At 39.3% G+C, this 23103-nt stretch overlaps 1 protein-coding gene across 1 annotated transcript in view; it reads right to left on the bottom strand.

Annotated features, from left to right (window-relative positions):
• Positions 1–23103, bottom strand: part of MRPL48 (mitochondrial ribosomal protein L48) — a 79472-nt gene that overhangs the window by 50060 nt on the left and 6309 nt on the right. Inside the window, exons 2-3 of the mRNA XM_043998052.1 lie at positions 8357–8409; positions 4917–4954 (exon numbers count right to left, since the gene is read on the bottom strand). Of these exons, the coding sequence (XP_043853987.1) occupies positions 4917–4954; positions 8357–8409 (91 nt within the window). The remainder of the gene's footprint in view (positions 1–4916; positions 4955–8356; positions 8410–23103) is intronic.

The following is a 23103-nucleotide window of genomic DNA, read 5'->3' as shown; positions in this document are numbered from 1 at the left end:
AGGAACTAATTTGATTGAAGTGATTGTTAAAGGAACAAAGAAGCAAAATATCTTGGTACAAATGAAAAGACACAGCTTAAAATCTGCCTTTAGTTATAAAAACACCAAATCTCCTATTAGTAGCTTTAAGCCACAAAATAAAAAACCTAATTACCATCATGCTTTGTCATGACTGAAGTTATCTGATCTACTGTTGATATTCCTTGGCAATCAACACTTTCAATTGTAGTTTGGGGCAATTCCTATAATTATAGCAGCTGGTTAATTAAGAAGTTGGTTCAAATCACTGTTAAATTAACCAATTTTTTCCCCCCTGAAATGGAAGGCTTTGGTCAATTTACCAGTGGTTAAACCATTTAATTAGTCAATTGTTTTAATTATAGAACTTACAAGGTTTTAAAAGTCTCTGATTACCAATGAGCTCAACTGATTTTTTTTCTTCTTTGGCTTGTTCTGCATCATTAAATCAGGTCTCCTGCTGCCACATTAACATAAGCCTCTAGAGAGAAGTGACAGCACTTTCCCCTAAATGAAGACACTAAACTCCAGGGTTTCAAATAGAGGCTTAGAAAATCTTTCAATTACCACATTTTTAAGGAAATAATCTGTATTTTCTCCTCAATTTGTGGGCGGGATGACAGTATCTTTCAACACATCAGATTAGATTAGCCTACAATGTCTCTGGTTCTTAAACTAAAAGAAAAAAAAATGTTCAATCCACAATTTGGGGAGAAGACAATTATTTGTATTATTTTAATCTTGTTTTTCTCATCCCTTTTTTTTTTTTTTGAGGGATTCAGAGAGAAATCATCTGAGGATAAGTTACTATCTTGTTATTCTTTATGCATTTAATGATCTGTAGACTACTGTATAAGCTGATAAAATGACTGGTTTCTACAACAAAGAGTATTGGGATGTTAAGTTCAACTTCTGTACTCATGGAAAACATCCAGGAGCAGACATAACGACAGGAATGACCTGTGAGCTCCAATTTTTCAACATCATGGAAGAAATAATTCTCATAGAATCAGTCAATTGTAAACATTTATTGGGGCAGCTAGGTGGCGCAGTGGATAGAGCACTGGCCCTGGAGTCAGGAGTACCTGAGTTCAAATCCGGCCTCAGACACTTAACACTTACTAGCTGTGTGACCCCGGGCAAGTCACTTAACCCCAATTGCCTCACTTAAAAAAAAAATTATTAAGCACCTACTATGGGCACCAGATCAAAGAAATGTATGTTGGAAAAGACCTTAGAGATCACCTTATCCAAACCGCTACCCCTGAGATGAGGCTCTTGTTCAACATAGCCAAGAACTTGTCCACTGGTATCTGCTTGACCCTCCAGGGATGAGGAGTGCCCTCTCTCACAGCACAGTCTATACTCCAATTAATTGTGAGAGTTCTTTTTCTCCTCAGTCAAAATCTTTTGCTTGGGAATGTCCATTTACCACACTTATCTCTCTTGTCCAGAACCTTCTCATTCTAGCAATGCTGTGAGCTGCAGCTGTCCCTCAATGCAACCATATACCTCTATAATCTCTATCTCAACAAATCTCTTAAATATTGCAAAAAAAGTTCATTTGAAAACTTTTGTGAACTGTATTTTGTTTCAAAGTAGTGTTCTGAAATACTTAAAAAGCACCTTTATACCCTTTAGTAGAATACCAGATTTAAGTAAAATCAGACAATTCCTTGAAAAGTTATCCTATAATAGACTTATCCCATAATAAAGAAATAGGCAGGGGAAGCTAGGTGGAGCAGTGGATAGAGCACCGGCCCTAGAATCAGGAGTACCTGGGTTCAAATCCAGCCTCAGACACTTAACACTTACTAGCTGTGTGACCCTGGGCAAGTCACTTAACCCCAATTGCCTCACTAAAAAAAAAAAAAAGAAAGAAAGAAAAGAAATAGGCAAAGAAGAAATGGTCAGCACTCACATTGTTTCAGAGACTTTGTCAGGCTAATCAAACTACTACCTGGACCAGTTGAGAAATCAGGGCATTTTTTTAAAGCCTATTGGTTTTTCTTGAACAGCCAATCATAAAAGGGGTCCTAGTGTGGTAAATTCAGTCATTTATTCATTCAAAAAACATTTTGTGAGTACCTGTTATGGACAATGAAAGTGAAAACCTGGTGTCCTATAAAAGAACCAGAAATTTTGTAGGGTAGGAAGAGCCCTTGGAACTTAGAACGTTAGATCAAAAAAGACCAGAACACAGAATGTCAGGGTTGGAAGAGACCTTAGAACCTAGAGCAGAAGCAAAACTAGAAGGTGCCACAAGAACAGTCTATATTAGACCTGAAAGGGACCTTACAGACCACCTAATCAGTACAAACTCCTTACTTTACAGGGCAGGAAATTAATAAGGAAAGTCATTTGCTTATAGCTGTTCACTGGTAAAGCTAGGACTAAAACCCAGATCTCATGGTTTTCTAAAGCTAGTGCCCTTTCAATTACTACAATGTCACTATGCTGGACTTCTAGCCAAGACAACTGCCTTAATAGAGGATGACCACCAAGTTCCCACATACCTATTCAAGCAAAAACCTGAATTTCAAACCAGACCAAATAAAGATCAATAAATCCAATGAGAAACTATAGTGACCCCTTCCGACTCAGAATTAAACAAAAGGTCAGCCAGCAGCTCACAGGCAACAGGAAAGCCCCAGCAAATAAACTAGCAGCCTATCAACACAGGCCAGAGATATGCAGACTTTGGGGCTCTGTGTCTAGAGGCAGCAAAAGCAGAGGAGCCCCCTAAAAAAGCTCCAGGGTAAAGACCTGTGCAGCAGCAATGACTAGTGCTACATAGCAGTATTCAAATTGGGATAGCCTAGGGACCCAGGGATTCCAGAGATGCTATAAAGATACCTAAAGATCAAGCACTTTGAACCCCAAAGATTCTAGTACATTCTAACCCTAGGAGGTGGAGTTCATTCAAGGAACCCAGGGTAAAACTAAAAAACAAACAAACAAAAGCCAACCTAAATAGAGCCAAATATCCCACCCACAGAGCAGAGCAGAGCCCTGGCACAAAGATCCAATTTAGGACCTAATTTTGGAGAAATGAGTAAATAAAAAAAAGAAAACATCAACCGGTATCAATAATTATTATAGACTTAGAGATCTCTCCAAAGAAGAAAAAAGCAAGCTCTTCCCACCTCCAATGACGAGAGCCTTCCCGCCTCCCCTCTTGCCACTCTATTTAAGTCTTCGTCCGGCCTCTCGAGAGTCAAACCCAAAGAACTCTCACATTTTGCACCGTTATCCTTTACAAATGGGCTCTCTGGCCTAGCACTTCCTTCCCCCGAGCCAGGTCACTCATGATCCTCTGCTGCAGCCCAATGCCTGACAGGGGCTGCTGGGGAACTGCCACCAAGGTTTACATCAGCACAAGAAGAAACAAGCCACATGGCAGCAATCCCATCCAGTGCTTCACTCATAGCAACCCATGACTACTCCTACCAAAGACATCAGGGTTCTACTTCCAGCAACAGCTGCTGTGGAAGTGCTGAGTACTCTGGGAAAGTGATCCCCCACCATCCTGGTCTTCCCAAATCAGACTTGGGCCACTAGTGGGCGAGCTTCTTCTTCAGGAAGTCGAGTCATCCATCCATGACAACTCTATTAGAATCCCCAGAGCACTCAAGAACTGTCCAGGTTGCTCACGGCATGATCACCTGGCTCAGGAGGCCATGAGGAAGAGGCATGTCAGTGAAACCAGCAAAACCAACACTGGGCCTTCTGAATGAGCAGCAGCACCCTCTGTGTTACTCCCCTGATTCTAGGCATCAGAGCCCATTTCCCCATCTCTCCCTTCCTCCCCCTCCCCTTCCCTCTCCCACCTATTCCCTTAGAATAGACAGGCTGCTTAAGTGTAGAAACAGTTGTGTTGTATGTGTGTTTTTTTAAAAAGGGAAACAAAAGCAAAACACCAAAAAACAAGTAAAAGAAACCACACTGCTATTGTTTGGTTTTTTTTCTATCCAAATCACCTATGTGCTTTCCAGCAGCCTCAGTAACTCTGTTTACTTTGTACTCAACAGAAACTAATAAACTTTGAGTAGCCTTTAAAAAAAAGAAGAAGGAAAAAGCAACTCCAAAATAACTGCAAGCTCAGACTCAAAGGAAAAAAATGATTTTCCACAAGGACTATGTGAATAGGAAAAATGAAGTTAAGAGATTTTTTAAAAAATGAAATAAAAAGCTCTAGAGGAAATAGAAGGAGAATAAAGTTTAGAAGAGAAAAGTAGTAAGCCTTACCAAGACTCAGCCCCTGTAGAAATTATTATACACTTTTTTTTTAGTTTTTTGGTTTTTTTAGTGAGGCAATTGGGGTTAAGTGACTTGCCCAGGGTCACACAGCTAGTAAGTGTCAAGTATCTGAGGCCAGATTTGAACTCAGGTCCTTCGGGAAACCAGGACTGGTGCTCTATCCACTGTACCATCTAACTGCTCCCTATTATACACTTTTTGAAAGAAGCAGACAGAGGGCAGCTACGTGGCACAGTGGATAAAGCATCAGCTCTGGATTCAGAAGGACCCGAGTTCAAATCTGGCCTCAGACACTTGACACTTACTAGCTGTGTGACCCTAAGCAAGTCACTTAACCCTCATTGCCCCGCAAAAAAAAAAAAAGAAAGAAAGAAAGAAGCAGACAGCATGAGGTGAAGATCTATAGTTCTATGGGCAATCCTCTTTTTGTGTTTTGCTTTGTGTATGGAAATACTCTTTTTTGGGTGCTTAAGTTCAGAATAAAAAAAGGAAACTTTTTAAAAATAATATTTTGCTTCTGGAAGGTGGGAACATCTTCTGAGCTATTTTTCCAAAACATGTGCTTTGTGTTATTCTAGGCAAGGTAATTATGGAGGACTAGAAATATAGCTTTAGTTATTTAAGGAAAAGTTGCTCACCTGCAGAACAGCTGGGATTCTCTACTCTCAGTTGGAACCTAAAGAAAAACAATGTTGAAAATGATGAGTTGATTACATTTCACTTACAATTAGCTAAACCCCAACATTTGTAAAGAATTATATGATGGAAAAGACCTCCTTTATCGAAGCAATGTATGTATCAAAGGTGGTCAAAGTGTTTCCCCCTGTGGTATGGACTAAACTATCTCTCTGTACAAATGGATACTTAACCTAAATATTTTTTTAAAAAATCATTAAAAATTGGATTTAGAAAACAGATAATCTCTTCCTATAATGAGGGAATTCCAAAACAAACAAGAAACAAGAGATCATATCACAAAAGCAAAAGTACACTATTTGGGGTTATATGAAATTGAAAAGCTTTTTCACAACTAAAATCAATATAGGTAGAAAAATAAGGGAAACTGCCATTTTGAGAATAATCTGCATCATGTAACAAGTTATATACAGGATTACACAAATATATAAGACTGAGAGCCATTTCCTCAGTACATAAGTAGCCAAAAGTTATGACCAGACAGTTTTGAAAAAAAGAATGTCAAACTATTAATATTCAAATGTAAGAATGTTCCAGATCAACAATATTAAGAAAAATGCATGCCAAAAAAACTCTACCACCATTCTCCAATTGATAAATGGTTAAGGTACCTGAACAGGCAATTTTCAGAAAAAGAAATCAAAGCTATCTGTAATTATATGAAAAGATGCTCTAAATCACTACTGATTAAGAGAAATGAAAATTCGGGGCAGCTAGGTGGCGCAGAGCACCAGCCCTGGATTCAGGAGGACCTGAGTTCAAATCTGGCCTCAGACACTTAACACTTACTAGCTGTGTGACCCTTGGCAAGTCACTTAGCCTCAATTGCCACACCAAAAACAAAACAAAACAAAACAAAACAAAACAAAAAACAAAAAGAACCAATACAAAGAAGTCATCAGAACTAGGAAAACAAAGTACATAATAATTTAAAAACTGTAATAGAAAAAACAATAAAATGAAACACTGCAAATTATAATGACCAAGCCTAGCTCCATATTAAAGAGATGATAAAATGTACCTTTTTCCCTTTATTAGAGAGACTATAAATACAGAATGTTGTATTTGCTATCAAATGTGGCCAAGATGGCTATTTTGACAAATTGGGTTTTTTCTCTTCTAATTTTTGTTATGAGGGAGATTCTTCAGGGAAGAGGAGGAATGTATTCAGGAATAAATGTAATATAAAAACGTAAGACATAAATTTTTAAAATGTAAAAACTAAACCCTGTGTAATTTGACTGATCTTGGCCAAAGAGATGAGAAAATGTTATACCTACTTTATTATAGAGGTGGCATAGTAGAGGAGTGGAATACTACATATACTTTCAGATCAAGATGATCTGGTAATTACTTTGTTCAACTTTTTTTTGTTCTTTGTTATATGGGAAAGCTCACTGGGGAGGAGAGCAGAGGAATTTATTCAGAAATGAATGTGACATAAAACATATTTTTAAAAAATAAAACAAGGGAAACTTCGCTGGAAGAAGAGATATCCAGAAATGACTTATTTAGATAGAAAGCAAGAAAGCAAGAAAGAAAAGGAAGGAAGAAAATAAAGACAAATAAAACTTTTTTTAAAAATTATCCATCTATACTGTTGTATTTGCTAGCAGGCCCTAAAAATTATTTCAATTAGTGTCATGGACCATGTTAACTGCTGGGTGCCACATAATTAGCTAGTACAATGACTAGCAGGAATAGATAACAGAGAGGGGAGACCAAGATGAGGAAGAAACTCAGAATCATATCATTTCAAGATCAAAAGTGAATGGGGGGGGCAGCTAGGTGGCACAGTGGATAGAGCACCGGCCCTGGAGTCAGGAGGACCTGAGTTCAAATCTGACCTCAGACACTTGACACTTACTACCTGTGTGACCCTGGGCAAGTCACTTAACCCCAATTGCCTCACTTAAAAAAAAAAAAAGTGAATGGGGAAGGGGCAGTTAGGTGGCACAGTGGAAAGAGCACCAGCCCTGGAGTCAGGAGTACCTGAGTTCAAATCAGGCCTCAGAAACTTCACACTTACTAGCTGTGTGACCCTAGGCAAGTCACTTAACCCCAACTGTCTCACCCCAAAAAAAAAATTTTTTTTAATTAAAAAAAAAAAAAGAAAGAAATATGACAAGTATCTTCTAGTATTCCAAAGCACTGCCATGGGAAAGAGGAAATGGCCTTTTTTTTTTTTGCATGGCACCAGAGGGCAGAACTAGGACCTGTGGGTAAAAACTGAAGAAAGACAGATTTTGCCCTCATATAAGAAATTCCTAACTAAGGACTGTCCAGAGGCAGAACAGACCAGTTTGGTAGGTAATGAGTTCTCCACCACTGTAGATCTTTCAGCAAAATTGATTTCTGACTTAGGTACTGGTAGAAAACTCTGAAGGTTTCTTTTAACTCTGGAATTCTATGACCCTTTGCTTGTAAGGAAACTTAGAAGGGATCAACTCCAACTTTCTGCCTAGTGAATAAATCTCCTCTATCAAATCACCAACAACTGGTCATCCAATCTTTGACTGAAGACCTCCAATATTAGTGGAGAACTCACTATTTTAAAAAATATATATCTGGGGGGCAGCTAGGTGGTGCAGTAGATAGAGCACTGGCCCTGGAGTCAGGAGGACCTGGCTTCAAATCCGGCCTCAGACACTTGACACTTACTAGCTGTGTGACCCTGGGTAAGTCACTTAACCCTCACTGCCCCACAAAAAATAAAATAAAATAATAAATAAATTAAAAACAAAACAAAACAAAAAATATATATCTGTTTTCATGTCACATTCATTTCTGAATAAATCCCTCTGCTCCCCTCCCCAGTGAGCCTTCCCATATAACAAAGAACTGGAAAAAAGAAAATAACCACTATGCTTGTGGCACAGTCATAGTATTAAATCATAGCATTAGAAACTAACAAACAGAGCTAGCACCTAAATGGGACTTGCTAACAAGTAGGGTATGAGCCTTGACTCCCTTCCCCAAATAAGATTAGGGTCTGTGTTTCTGAGGCACCCTCTAGGTCCAGGTCTGGATAATGCCACTGCTCCTGATGGCAAGAAGCCCACCTCTTTTCAAGTCTTATATCTGTCCATTACTGGGGAGGTTATAGGACAAGGCACTTGAAGGCATGACACTAAATCTCTATTTCCTTCACTGCTTAAGAACAACAAAAAATGCAACCCTTCACCACGCAATTCTGTAAAGAACACAGCTGAAGCAGACCCACTGACAGCTGGCAGGAAAGAAGAAAGAACAAGAGGCAGATAACTGATTCTTCTGTGCCTGATCTCAGGCTGGACAGGGTCCACCACGAATATCCCAGAACTACTTAATGTCTTTCATCACCAATGTACCAGAAAGTAGCATGTAGTTAAGTAGCACTTACCTTACAAGTGAAAGGGCCTGTTTTGAAAAGGCATTTTTCCTCAGGCACAGCACCTGTACCAGAAGAGCAATATTAGGACAATCTTAACATGTAAATCGGGGCTTCTTAAACTTTGTCCACTTGTGACCCCTTTTCACTCGAGAAAGTTTTATGCGACCCTGGATATATAGGTATATAAAGTAGATATGCATAACCTTTTACTACTGCCAAAATTGTTGCAACCCCACATTCAGTTATGTAACCCCATATAGGATCTCAACCCAGTTTAAGAAATTTTGGTGTAAAGGAACTATAACTACTTCACTTTTAATTAGTTAAATGAATTAGTTTTATTAAACTCAACAAATATTGAGTATCTACTCTGTGACATGAACTGTCCTAGTAATACAAAGGCAGTCCCTGTACTCTAGTAACTTATGTTTTACTAGGAAAATACAACATACACATAAGTACAAAACATATAAGGCAATACAAAGTAATTTCAATAGAAAGAGAATACTAATAACTGGGGTGGGGTGGGAGGGAAACAGGTAAAGGACCTACATAGGAGGTGGCTCCTGAGTTATGCTTATCTAAGGTACTATCCCTTCCTGTATGTGAACAGTTTGGTTGCTGAAAGGAGCAAATAAAGAACATTTGTCTAAAGAAAAGTGATAATATCAACTTTAAAAACATAGCCTCGCAGATAAGATGTTGAGGAGAGACACAAACTGTTCTGAGGCCTAGATAGAGAACTGGCCCCTAAGATTAATAGACTGAGAAGACTGTTAGAAGGCAGAGCAATGACTTGAGGGAATGATGGATGCTAGACATTGTGGTCCATCAGCCCATTTGCATGTGACCATTTTTAGAGTTACTTATTATTTTAAAGTTAATTATAATTTAAATAATTTTTTGCAGACTAAGGGAAGGTATATAAAGACTATTAGGGTGGTACCGCACCTGACAAGAAAACTGGATTCCTCACTATTGTGCTATAAGAAATGATGAGCAGCGGGGCAGCTAGGTGGTGCAGTGGATAAAGTACCAGCCCTGGATTCAGGAGGACCTGAGTTCAAATCCAGCCTGAGACACTTGACACTTACTAGCTGTGTGACCCTGGGCAAGTCACTTAACCCCCACTGCCCCGCCAAAAAAAAAGATGAGCAGGAATATTTAAAAAAAACTTGTAAAGACTTACATGAACATGCTGAGTGAAGTGAACAGAAACAGGAGAACATTATACACAGTAAGAGCAACACTGTGTAATGATCAACTATGATAGACTTAACTCTTCTCAGCAACATGATACAAGACAATTTCAAAAGACTCATGATGGAAAATGCTCTCCACATCCAGAGGAAGAATTATGGAGTCTCAATCAAGGCATACTACTTTCACTTTTTCTGTTTTTTTGTTTTTAATGGGTTTTCCCTTTTGTTTCTGTTTCTTTTTTCACAACATGACTAATGTGGAAATATTTTTAACACGACTTCACATGTGTAATCTATATCAGACTGCTTGCCATCTTGGTGAGAGGGAGAGAGGGAGAAAAATGTGGAACTCAAAATCTTATAAAAAATGACAACTATCTTTACATGTAATTGGGAAAAAAAACTTACTAAAAAATAAATAAAAAGAAAACTGGATTCTTTGAGTTCTATACCATAAAGTAAAGATGACTCACTGACCACCAGGAGGCTCTGATGTAGCATCAGAAGATAGAGTAAGAAAGAGAAGATGCTACAGAAGAAAGAGGAAGATTAATCCAAACTAAGGAGGATTCAAGAGAAGTGGGGGCAGAAGACTAGAATGTGACTAAAAAAAATACTTCTAGGTAAGACAGCTGACTGCTTACAATCAGGCTCTTCAGCAGCTACCCTGGGAGTATGAGGAGTGAATAAGGCATTGCTTTGCTGATTGGCTGCAGAAAGGCTGGGTCAGCTGAGAATCCTATTGCTCCTCTGATGATTGGAGAACAAAATCTGTTTCTGTGTAAAAAGCAGCCTGAGCTTATTGCTCTCTGATGCCATCTATAGCCTTGAGAGAGGGGAAAAACTCTCAGGATTGTTTGGCTGTTCTCTATGATTTAAGAAAGAAAAACACAAGTGGGGAAAGACAACTTTGAGTCTGTTTTGTTGTGAGTTGTGCTTATTATAAAAGAGGCTTAGCTTTGCTAGAGGTTGATTGGACAAAGTAAAATATATCCTGCTGAACAGACAGCTGGCTGGCTGAGCTTGTCTGCATTGCCCAGAGAGCCAATCTAAGGTGTTTTGCAGTTCTCTGGCTTGTCACTGAAGAAGTGATCTATTTTTTGCTAAAAGAACACAACATTGGACAGCTAGGTGGCGCAGTGGATAGAGCACCAGCCCTGGAGTCAGGAGTACCTGAGTTCAAATCCGGCCTCAGACACTTAACACTTACTAGCTGTGTGACCTTGGGCAAGTCACTTAACCCTCACTGCCCCCCCCCAAATATATATATGACTGGAAGTCAGGAGAAAGATTAACGCTAGATATATAGACTTTATGATTTAACCTTCAAACCTCTGCAGTCTGACTTCAGACTTCATCACTCAACTAAAAGTATTTTCTCCAGTGATTTCCTATTTGCTAGATCTGATAGTCTTTTCTCACTCCTCATCCTTCTTAACTTCTCTACTGTATCTGATCCCGTTGACCATCCTCTCCTTCTGGATAAATCTCTCTTGGGTGACACTGCTCTCCCCTGGTCCTTCTCCTACATGCCTAGCCACTCCTCAGTCTCCTTTGCTGCTTCATCATCTGTATCATGCTCTCTAACTGGGGATATATCCCTAAGGTTCTCTTCTGACACCTCTTCTGTTCCTTTCTACACTCTCTCATGGATGACCCTCATCACTTCCCATGCTTTTAAATATCACAGGAACATAGATTTATCAATTCTACGAAGATGACTCATACATCTATATATCTAGCCTCAGACTCCCTCCTGAGCTCCATTGCTCATCAACTGTCTCTTGGATATTTCAAATTGGATGTCTCATAGACATAAGTTTAAGTCTGACAGTGAGTTTTTTTGTTTTGTTTTTTTGGAGTTTTCTTGTGAGGCAATTGGGGTTAAGTGACTTGCCCAGGGTCACACAGCTTGTAAGTGTCAAGTGTCTGAGGCCAGATTTGAACTCAGGTCCTCCTGAATCCAGGGCCAGTGCTTTATCCACTGCATCACCTAGCTGCCTCCTAGAGAGTTTTTTAAGGATGGGATTGACCTGGGGGTGTGCAAAGGCAACAGAGAAGGAAACAATAGACAGAAAAGAGACTAAAGATTCTGATCGATGAGAGACAGAGGGAATGGATAATTGAAGGGACAAAATGCTAAAGAAAACAGGAGGTGATGCGATCAAAGGTACATGTAGAGGGACGAGTAGGTCTTAGCAGGGAGAACAGCCATCTCATTATAGAGACTAAAGTAAAGGAAGAAAGGAGGGAATAGATGACAGGAGCTTTTAAGACAAAGGAGTGATGCATCTATCCCTGCTAGCTATTGTCCCATATCTATCCTGCCTACTATGGCTAAACTCCTAGCAAAAGGCATCTATAGTAGGTGCTTCCACCTCCCTTACTCTCATTCTCTTCTTAACTCCCTACAGTCTGGCCTCCTACATCATCATTTAACTGAAACTGCTCTCCTCCAAAGGACATCTTCCCTGCCAAATCTCATGGCCTTTTCTCAATACTCATCCTTCTTAATCTCTCCATAGCCTTTGACACTGCTGATGACCCCCTTCTCTTTGATACTTTATTCTTTCTAGGTTTCTGTGACACTGCTCTCTCCTGGTTCTCCTCCTCCTCCATTCCTCAGTCTTGTTTGCAAGATTCTTCCAAGTTATGCCCACTAACAGTAAATGTCCCTCAAGGGCTCTGAGCCTTCTTTTGTTTATATTATTTTGTTTAGTGATCATATCAGCTCCCATGGATTCAATTGTGATATTTAAGCTAGTGATTGGCAGCTAGGTGGTACAGTGGAATAGAGAACTGGGCCTGGAGTCAGGAATACTCATCTTCCTGAGCTCATATCTGACCTCATACACTTACTAGCTGTGTGACCCCCTGGCAGGTCATTGAATGCTGTTTGCCTCCATTTCCTCATCTGTAAAATGAGCTGAAGAAGGAAATAGCAAACCACTCCAGTATCTAAGTCAAGAAAACCACAAATGGTGTCACAAAGAGTCAGAGAGAACTGAAAAACAATTGAACAACAATGCTGTTGATTCTCAGATCTATTATTATCCAGCCCTAACTTCTCTAACCTCCAGAATCACATCTTTAATTGTCCATTGGACATCAATCAATCAATAAATCGGTCAATTAACGTTTACTAAGTGTCCACTATGTGTCAGATGCTGTGCTTACAATAAATCTTGAAGGAAGAGAGAGATTTTATAAGGCAGAGGTAAGGAAGGGGTGCATTCTAGGTATGGGACAAATAGAGCAAAGGCATGTATATAAGAAATGGAATGTCAATGTGGGGCAGTGAGAAAGCCAGTTTGGCTGGATTGCAGAGTGTGATAATAATGTTCAATGAGCCTGGAAAGAGAGCTTGGAGCCACGTTGTGAAGAGCTAAACAAGAAAATCCCTATTTGATCCTAGAGGCAATAAGGAGCCACTGGAGTTGACTGAATAGGGGAATAACATTGTCAGATTTGTACTCAAAAGAAAATAACTTTGGCAACAGGGTGGAGGACAGACTGGAGCCTGGACAAGCTTGAGGCAGAGGGACCAATAAGGAGGCCACTGCAATAATCTGGGGATCTGGTGATGAGGGACTAAGGAGGTAATCGTTTGAGTAGAGAGAAGCCACATGTGAGAGATGTTACAGAGGTAAAAAATATTAAGATCTGGCCACAGATCAGATATGTGGGTAAGGGAGAGCAAGAAGCTGAAGATGACCCCAAAGTTACAGATCAGGTAGACTGGAAGGTTATCTTTAACAGAAATAGGGAAGTTTGGAAAAGGCTTCCAAATTTGCAAAAGTATCACTTCTTATGGCATGCCATCAAGCATGCCTTCGGTGTGTCTATAGATTATTTTCTTTCTTTTTTTTTTTTGGTGAGGCAATTAGAGTTAAGTGACTTGCCTAGGGTCACAGAGCTAGTAAGTATTAAGTGTCTAAGGCTGGATTTGAACTCAGGTCCTCCTGAATCCAGGGCTGGTGCTCTATCCACTGTGCCATCTAGCTGTGCCACTATAGATTATTTTTTAAAAATATAGTACAGATGAGAAAGGTGGTATATGGCTGGGGATTATTAATATTCTCTCAGTCACCTTTTTCCTAGTAACAGTCATGTCAAGATTTTCATATCCTTCCTTCTTTCAAATACTCTATTTGTCTTTGTGTGTGTGTGTGTGTGTGTGAGGCAATTGGGGTTAAGTGACTTGCCCAGGGTCACACACCTAGTGAGTGTCAAGTGACTGAGGCTGGATTTGAACTCAGGTCCTCCTGACTCCAGGGCTAGTGCTCTATCCACTGAGCCACCTAGCTGCCCCCTTTCAAATACTCTAAAAGTTGATTCCTCCATGCCTTTGGCATTGTGTTGCCTCCAACACACCCTCTCTCCTATATTTCATCTGGGTCAACTGCTCCTGCCATCTTTATCTTCAGTGGCATTTCCATTTAAAAAAAAAAAATCATGTATGGCACTGTCATTTTAAATTCCAAATGTGAAGGCTCCACTATTCTACAATGTCAAAAAGAGTTCATTATCAAAATCTTTCAGATCTATTCCATTTTTCGCCTGTTTTCCTACTTCCAATTTCATCCTTAAATACCCACAGGATGACTTGGCTTAGTTGGTTCTCTTGCCAAGCTTTCTAAAAACCTGCTTTTTCTACCACAGATTCTCTGTTTTAGGAGGCAATATTGCTCATAATCTTCTACCATTATCCTCTAAGATTTTATTTGTTCAGTTGTGTCTGACTCTTTGTTACCCCATTGGGGTTTTCTTAGCAAAAACACTGGACTGGATTGCCATTTTCTTCTCCAGCTTATTTTATAAAGACACTGAGACAAACAGGGTTAGGTGACTTGCCCAGGGTCACTCAGCTAATAAGTGTCTGAAGCCAGATGTGAACTTGAGTCTTCCTGACTCTAGGTCCAGCATTCTATCCACTGAACCACCTAGCTGCCCCCAGATTTTATAGATGAGTTTATATTTTAACTAGGTATTGCCCATGACTACCACCATATTTCTGTTTAGTGAAAGGATCAAATGTTTGCTGTTTAAGATGGCATATAGTCTCCTTTGGTCTCTTCATCATGATAGCTGGTTTGCATTATTTAAACTTCATTAGTAATGGTAATAGCCTGTGTCTATTTCTCCATTTTTGGCATCATATAAATAAGCCAGGTTGGAGGGGTCTCAAGCCTCATTTTTACCAATTCTTCTGGTTTATATTGATTTTGATCTTTGTTTTAAGAAGTTGATGATTTCTCTGTACAAATAGCTGATTTGGGAATAGCTCCCACATCAGGAATCAGGTCTTTATTGTTTTTTATAATATATTCAACTTTGGGGTTTTTGTGATGTTATTTGGTCCTCATCCAGCACTTCCCAATTCTTTTCTCAAAGAAAGGATTTATTGGGGCAGCTAGGTGGCGCAGTGGATAGAGCACTGGTCCTGGATTCAGGAGTACCTGAGTTCAAATCCAGCCTCAGACACTTAACACTTACTAGCTGTGTGACCCTGGGCAAGTCACTTAACCCCAACTGCCTCACCAAAAAAAAAAAAAAAAGGATTTATGATTTATAGCAATGAGGTTTCTTTATGGTTGATAAGTCTCTGACTTCTTTCATTTTTTATTCCTGAACCATGTTTTCTAACACATTTTTCTTTTTTTTCTTTTGGTGAGGCAATTGGGGTTAAGTGACTTGCCCAGGGTCACACAGCTAGTAAGTGTTAAGTGTGAAAGAAAGAAAGAAAGAAAGAAAGAAAGAAAGAAAGAAAGAAAGAAAGAAAGAAAGAAAGGAATATGACCATTTTATTTCGAAAGTCTTATAAAAATATATCAATTATAATTAATAATACCACCTACTATTTTTGTGAGGATCAAATGAAATATTTGTAAAAAGTACTTAGCACACTGCCTGGCACATAGTAGGCATTTAATAAATGCATATCCCTTTCCCCTTCCCCTTCCCTAATTAAGATCTTTATAGAATATATTTACTTCTTTTATAGTCTGCATTAGCAGTTGGTAGCTAACTTGCAATTATTTTCATGATGGTCTCTCTGCAAATGCTTATTATGAACACTGCAATGTGGAATAACTAAATGTCCCATGAAATGATCTTTCTTATTATTACCCTTGAACACATACAATTTGAATTCTGCCAAGTCCTTTATTTATCTCTCTTAGGAGAATGTGTCAGCTATTTTTCCATTTGACTACAGATTCCTTTTGTCTTCTGATTTTACTTAGAGGGAGAATGTCAAGATTTATAAGATTTAGTTCCTTGAATGATATACTCACTCAACATGAATCTCATATAAACTATAATAATCTCAGTCATATAAACTATAAGCAATAATCTCATATATAAATTTATAGATGGCCTAAAAATTATTCTTAGCATTCCCTTCTCCCTTTTCTGTCATTCTGTCAATATCACTGAAGAAGCCAAAAGGGGAAATGCACAGGCCTGAAGAGCATTTTGTATTTTCCTTAGCTTAAAGACTTTATCAATAAGTTGCCGGTTAGGTGGCAGCTAGGTGAATAGCGCACCAGCCCTGGATTCAGGAGGACCTGAGTTCAAATGTGGCCTCAGACCCTATACTAGCAGTGTGACCCTGGGCAAGTCACTTAACCTCCAATTGCCTCACGAAAAATAAATTTTTAAAAATAAAATAAAATAAGTTGCCAGTCTACTGGTAATGAGCCAGCCTCTCCATGCTTAGCTAGGCTGGTCCTCAGAAAAAAGACTTATGTTATCTGGACCACACATAAGTTCCACTGGCACAGCCACTAAGAAATGAGGGTTGTCACCATGCCACAATAGTGCATGATGAGGGCTTTGTGCAGCTTCTCTTAAGTATTATTATTATTTTTGTGTGTGTGTGAGGCAATTGGGGTTAACTGACTTGCCCAGGGTCACACAGCTAGTAAGTGTTAAGTGTCTGAGGCCGAATTTGAACTCAGGTCTTCCTGACTCCAAGGCTGGTGCTCTATCCACTGCGCCACCTAGCTGCCCCTTAAGTATTATTATTGATATTTCATAGATCTCTGATTTCATGTGTGGGTTCTCTGATTTCAGTAACTTTGGGATGAAGAAAAGGTGACCAGGTAAAATCAAGTGAGACAAAACACATATAACAGAAAACAAAAATACAGAACCAGAAGAAAAACCTTATACAGTATGAATTATAGAAGGAATTCTTGACAACATATTGGTTTAATTAAGTGACCTGTTAGGTTTCTGAGATTCTGTAATCCTTTGATCCTTACCTGCCAGTAGTGTAGAGAACAAAGGAGACCACCTCAAGTGAGAAAATTTTGCCTGATTTTGACATTTGTGTCTTTAAAACTACAGATCTATTATAATAGTTCTCTTAGGTCTTTGTGTAGAGTAGAAAAAGACGACTTCAGATTTTTAGAGCATTTTGTCTCAAGACCTCTGGGTGCTATAACTTCATGCCAATGTCAACAGTAAATTCTGAGATAAGAGGGAATCACCACCTACTGTCTACAATATAGAGTGATATAGCAACAGAAATAAGACTTTGAGGCAATCTCTCACAGAAAATGTTGTCAAAAACAGAATCCTTAAACTTTTTTTTTTTTAAGTGAGGCAATTGGGGTTAAGTGACTTGCCCAGGGTCACACAGCTAGTAAGTGTTAAGTGTCTGAGGCCGGATTTGAATCCAGGTACTCCTGACTCCAGGGTCGGTGCTCTATCCACTGCGCCACCTAGCTGCCCCTTAAACATTTCTTAATAGTTGTTTATCTAAGACTAAATCTCTGTATTACCCAATAGTAGACCCTGACAATCCAAATCACATAAGCCAACAAAAAAAGTCATGAGGAATGGAAATAATTTTCAACAGTAGCTATTGGGGAAAGAGCTTGCCAATCATTACTACAAATCATCCTTTCTACCACAACGTCAGGGTACTATGCACACAGAAGATAATCAGTGAATGAATAATGACAAGAGAAATTGGGAAAAAACCTGTTTTAATATCAGACTTGAAATCAATTCAATTAATATTTATGGAGCATCTATGGAGTGTATCAGTGTATTCTTATTTACTAAGAACAAGAGGCAGAACAGAGTAGAATAGAGAGGGGGTACAAAAACCCTCATTACCACTATCATTTATATTGAACAGAGAAACTCAAAGAATGTATGAGCTAAAAAGAGAACAGACTCTGTCAACCTTCTATATTGAGGGAACTGAGGGGATTAGGATAGCAAGTGGTAATTGTGGGAACTGAGTGAACAACACTGACTCCATCTTCTTTCTATTCAATTATGCTTCTAGTCCAAATTCTGTCTTGTGAGAAGACTTTATTCAATTGTGGGAATTGGAAGAAGACCATATTCTATTATTTGAACCTAGTTCTGAGTGGCCAGGAAATTGGACCATCTCTACCTGCTGCTTAGAGACCCTTAACTAAGGATCTAGGTTATGCTGACCAGAAACTCAGTTAGATCCAAAGATTGATGCAAGGAGTTTTCTCACAATTGTACATCTCAAACAACCCATATCCACAGACACTGGGGCTGGGCTGTGGCGGGGGAATCCTTTTCTGATTTCAGGGAATTGCACTTATTCACCCTCCCCTCCCTACTCTTTCATCCAATTAGAAATCAGATGACTAAAACTAATGTTATATTGTTTCCTTTTAATTAATTGGCCTTATTTGATTAATTGATTTTAATGTATTAAAGTTTGTCTCCCCCTGCATTTGAGGTCCAGGAAGCTAACAGTAAGTCAGTCTGGTCCTAGTTTGTTGGGCAATTGGCATGCACTGCTTAATAAATCTGTGTTCAGAAGATTGAATCTTTGTTTCCTCAGTCATTCACTTGCCACAGAATGTTCTAAAAGGCTCATGTTCAATGTTCTAAAGTCCCTTCTAGCTTTAACCTCTACAATTAGGATAAAAAGTAATAAGGATTAAAAGATATCATTCAAATGGGGTTTACTTTCATGGGTCACTGTAAATATGAAGTATTATGCAGGGAAAGAAAACACTAGAAAAGCTGGGCTTTTTCTGCTTTAACTTTTTGGATTCTGAGCTTCCATAATATATAGGTTTTTAATTACTTAAAAGCAAAGCTTAGAAGATGATAACTTCCTGGAAGATGTTCAGATTGTAGCTTCAGCTCTTCCCTCTACAATGGGAAAAATGCTTCCTCTATCCTGAAATCCTTGGTATTATTTATTAGAACAAAGGTTCTCTATTTTGGGAGGAAGTCTGCAAACGGTCTTCTCATCAACTGAGCAGCTCTGGAAAAGAGATGAACTGTGAGGACAGTGAGTGAAGGAATGAGGACAGAACTACTGCAGTGGATTGCAGGAAAGAAATATGCCACTGGTGATGAGGCTGGGACACTCCTCAACACACAAAGACCTGAAGTCACAGATTAAAAACTGACCCAGAGGGGGCAGCTAGGTGGTGCAGTGGATAAAGCACTGGCCCTGGATTCAGGAGTACCTGAGTTCAAATCCAGCCTCAGACACTTGACACTAGCTGTATGACCCTGGGCAAGTCACTTAACTCCCATTGCCCTGCCCCAAAAAAACAAAAAACCTGACCCAGAATGGATGGTGTTTTCAGAAATGGCCAATGTGCCATTTGGGTTTTTTGTACTGATTTGTTATAAGGAAGGGTTCTAATGAGGCAGGGGAGGGGAGGTAGGGGCCCACTGGCCCCAGTGCCTACAATACATTCCCACTTCATTTCTACCTTTAGAATCCCTTGTTCACTTCAAAACTCTGATCAACTGACACTTTCCCCATGCAAGGACCCCTAAGCTGCTATTACCCTCCCCCTACAACCTTGTATTTGACATATATCTCATGTACATGTTCTCTCTACTGTTAAGACAGTAAGTTCCTTGAGTGCAAAGCAACATTTCAACTTTGTCTTTGTATCCTCAGCACCTAACATAGTGCCTGACATAGAATAGGTCCTAATAAATTCTTGCTGATAACTCAGTATATCCTAACAGTCTTATAACAAATAATACATTAATGTATTATTTCATAATAAGAGTAAATAATGAAGTCAGGAGACCAGTGGGTCAATGATGCAAAGGGCAGAGAACATGGGCCTTAATCAAGCACAACACAATCTCTAGCTTCTAAGAGAATTTTGTAGATAAGCATTCTCAGCTCTGATTTTGCAAGGTTCTGCACGACTAGTGGGTGTAAGTAGGATCCAGCTCATTACCAATGATGACTAGCATGCAAGAAGTGGCACAAAACCTATTATCAGGGAAGCATATCACTGTAATGGGAGATGGGCCAGTCATGTGGCAAAAGGGATAGTCCAAGAACATAGCCATGAAATATTAAGACTTAGAAGGCCTCCAATACATTGAGTATATCCTCTATGAAGGATTTCTAGAAGCATATGAATAAAAGTCAAATGGAATGAAGTATGGCTCAGTTGTGAACTGTACAAGCAAAAGAAGTGGCTCCACAGAGGTCTATCCAATTATGTGGTGATTGTAGTACTCTACACAGTTGCTTTCATATTCCAATTCTATATATGGAAGTTATGCCACACTTTAGACTTCCTGGTCAAGATCTTTCTACCACATGAAGCTGCTTTCCCCCATGACACATCCTCTTCAGCAGAGCTAGAGTGAGTGCAGACAATGTTCCCACTTGCTGGCCTACACTAGGATTGGCTCCTGCCTCAGGAGGAACTATATAAAAGGTTTGGGTCGGGGGCAGCCAGGTGACGCAGTGGATAAAACACTGGCTTTGGATTCAGAAGGACCTGAATTCAAATCCCACCTCAGACACTTGACACTTACTAGCTGTGTGACCCTGGGCAAGTCACTTAACCGCCACTGCCCCGCAAAAAAAAAAAAATCAAAACAAAAACAAAACAAACAAGATTAAATAATGATGTAAAAGAAGAAGGCCATCATTGGAAAAGTCCTGAATTTGGAGTCTGATGACCAATACTGAAATGCTGGCACTACTCTGTGACCACAGGCAAGGACCTTCACCTCTCAGGGCCTCAGTTTTCTTTGTAAAATCCGGGGCTAGACCAGTCAATCTCGAAGGTCTTAAATAATGCTCTAAGCAAATGTTCAATAAGCAGCATAGGCAAAGAGAGCAGTTAACTGGGAGCTAGAAGATGGGTTCTAGGCCTGGTTTTCCCAATAACCAAACTTGAGCGTTAGTCTTGTCATGTATCTTGGCTTCAGTTTTCTTAATCTGCCAGCTGGAGGAAAAACTGTTTGCCTGAGATCACAAGACTATTAAATGCCAGAATCAAGACCTAAAATCAAGTTTCCCTCTTCCCAGTATAGATCTCTTCTCATACAACATCCTATTTCTATTACCAACTACATGGGCAGGTTGTAAAGACAAATAATATGATATGCATAAAACACTTGGTAAACATGAAACATAATAAAAATGAAAACTATCATGCATTAAGAGTAGGCCTAGATAGTCACAGAAGGCTCCATGGAATAAAGAGGAGTTGATGTGGTTACTAAGTTATGGACAGAATTTCTATTGGTGGGAAGGAAGAAACTCCAGAAAAGGAAACAGAATGGGGAAAGGCAGGAACATGCTTATCAGGTTTGGGAGAATAATATGGCTGTCGTGGAGTGTTTCTACAGGAGACTAATGGGATCTAACACCTGAAGGGAATTTGGACTTGACCATATAGATAGTAAAGAGCCACTGAACTCTAGCATCACAATTCTCATGACTGCCAGCTACTGTTGGCACTCTTCTGAGGAATTAGATTTTTGGAAGCAGGGCTCTTTAATGACCCATTTCCTACTCACTACTTTATTCCTCAGAGCCACAACAATCCTGTGAGACAGGCAGTACAGGTATTAGGATCCCCATATTACAAATGAGGAGACCGAGGCTCAGCCAGTCTCACCCAAAATTAATAGTGCTGGTCAATGGCAGAGTCAATAATCAAAACCAGGCCTGCTGGCTCCAAGTCTAGTACTGTTTCCTCTACGCTGTGTTCTTCAATAGCATGGCCCTACAATAAATTCCTAAAATGGATCTCCAGACTGAATGGGATGCATATAAACACAAGGATATTCATATTTTATGAGGGGGATAGGGGAGAAGAGAAAACAGGAAATTTTAGGATATGCTGCCACCAAGAAGGAATGTCAAAAAAAAAAAAAAAGAAGGAATGTTGTCAGGTATCCAAGACTCTACTCTAATCAGTACCACAGGGGCATAGTTAAAGATTGAAAATACCAGTCAGCCTCAGCCTAAAATTCACAAAAAAAGCAAAATCTATATTTCAGCTTCCCTAGAACTGATTACTTCTCTTTTACCTTATTAATATTTATGAAAATGTAAACAAGGAATATTTTTAGGTTAAGTACTAAATAACTGATAGGCTATCTATTTATTCAATCCATCCACACTTATGTCTGCACTTCTTGATTTCCCAAAGTGCTTATTATCATCTGTACTACACATTCTGGCATTTAATTATACTTCTGATAATACAATCTTAGGCTGCATAAACAGAAGTCTAGTGTCCAGAGTGAGGGAAACAGTAAACTCAAAATTCTTTTCCTAGTCAGACCTTCTCTGGAGTATTGTGTTCAGTTCTGGGTGCCTCATTTTAGGAAAGACATTGACAAGCCTGAGTGGGTCCAGAGGACAGAGAGGTCAGGATTGAGATGGGATCATGACATACAATGATCAGTTTTAGTAACTAAGAATGTTTGCGAGAGAAAAGAAAACTGGAAGGAACATGACAGCTGTCATAGACTATCTGAAGGGCTGGTGTGTGGAAGGGGTATTAGAGTTGTTCTGCATGGTCCCACATAGCAGAACTAACACCATTGTGGGGGAGGGAAAAGGAGGAAAATTTTGACTCACCATAAGGAAAATGTTCCTGACAATTAGAGCTGTTTGAAAATAGGATAGAATGAATGGAGAGCAATGAGCTTTCTGTCAATAAAAGTATTTAAACAAGCGTTGGATAACCACCTGTCAGTGATGTTGTTGAAGGTACTCCTGTTCAGGGATAAGCTGGACAGGATGAACTCTTAGATTCCTTTCAGTTCTACAATTCTATGTGTTAATATTGTTCACTATCCTTTTCTAAATTTTTCATATACATGTTTCTTATCTTCCAAAAAGGTTATAAACTCCTTGAGGAATACTGTTTTTACATCCCTGATATAGGCCAAACATATGCACATACTCAATGTACGCTGATGTGAACATACATATGTACATGCATGTATTTATGTATATGTATATGTATGCATACACAGATAACATTTAGGAACTACCTGGGCATATATAAGACACCAATTTTCATAGAGTACATGATACAACACTACAAGGTAATATGGCGGGGCTTAGTCTCTCTGAAGATGAAGTGATTGGCTCTAAGTCACCTGGCTGATAAGTGGCACAGCCAGGTCTCAAACCTCAGTGTTCTAATTCTTTGTAGATGACAAACACTGCACAGTGAGTGGTGGCAGCACCAGACCTGTTAAGCACCTAGGTTTAAATGCCAATTCTCTTAAGAACTATTTTGGATGTGT

This window comes from Dromiciops gliroides, chromosome 3 (genome assembly GCF_019393635.1).
Source record: "Dromiciops gliroides isolate mDroGli1 chromosome 3, mDroGli1.pri, whole genome shotgun sequence".
In the NCBI taxonomy this organism is placed as follows: domain Eukaryota; kingdom Metazoa; phylum Chordata; class Mammalia; order Microbiotheria; family Microbiotheriidae; genus Dromiciops; species Dromiciops gliroides.
The sequence above is the reverse complement of the archived record's forward strand: the minus strand, read 5'-3'. Positions and strand labels throughout refer to the sequence as shown.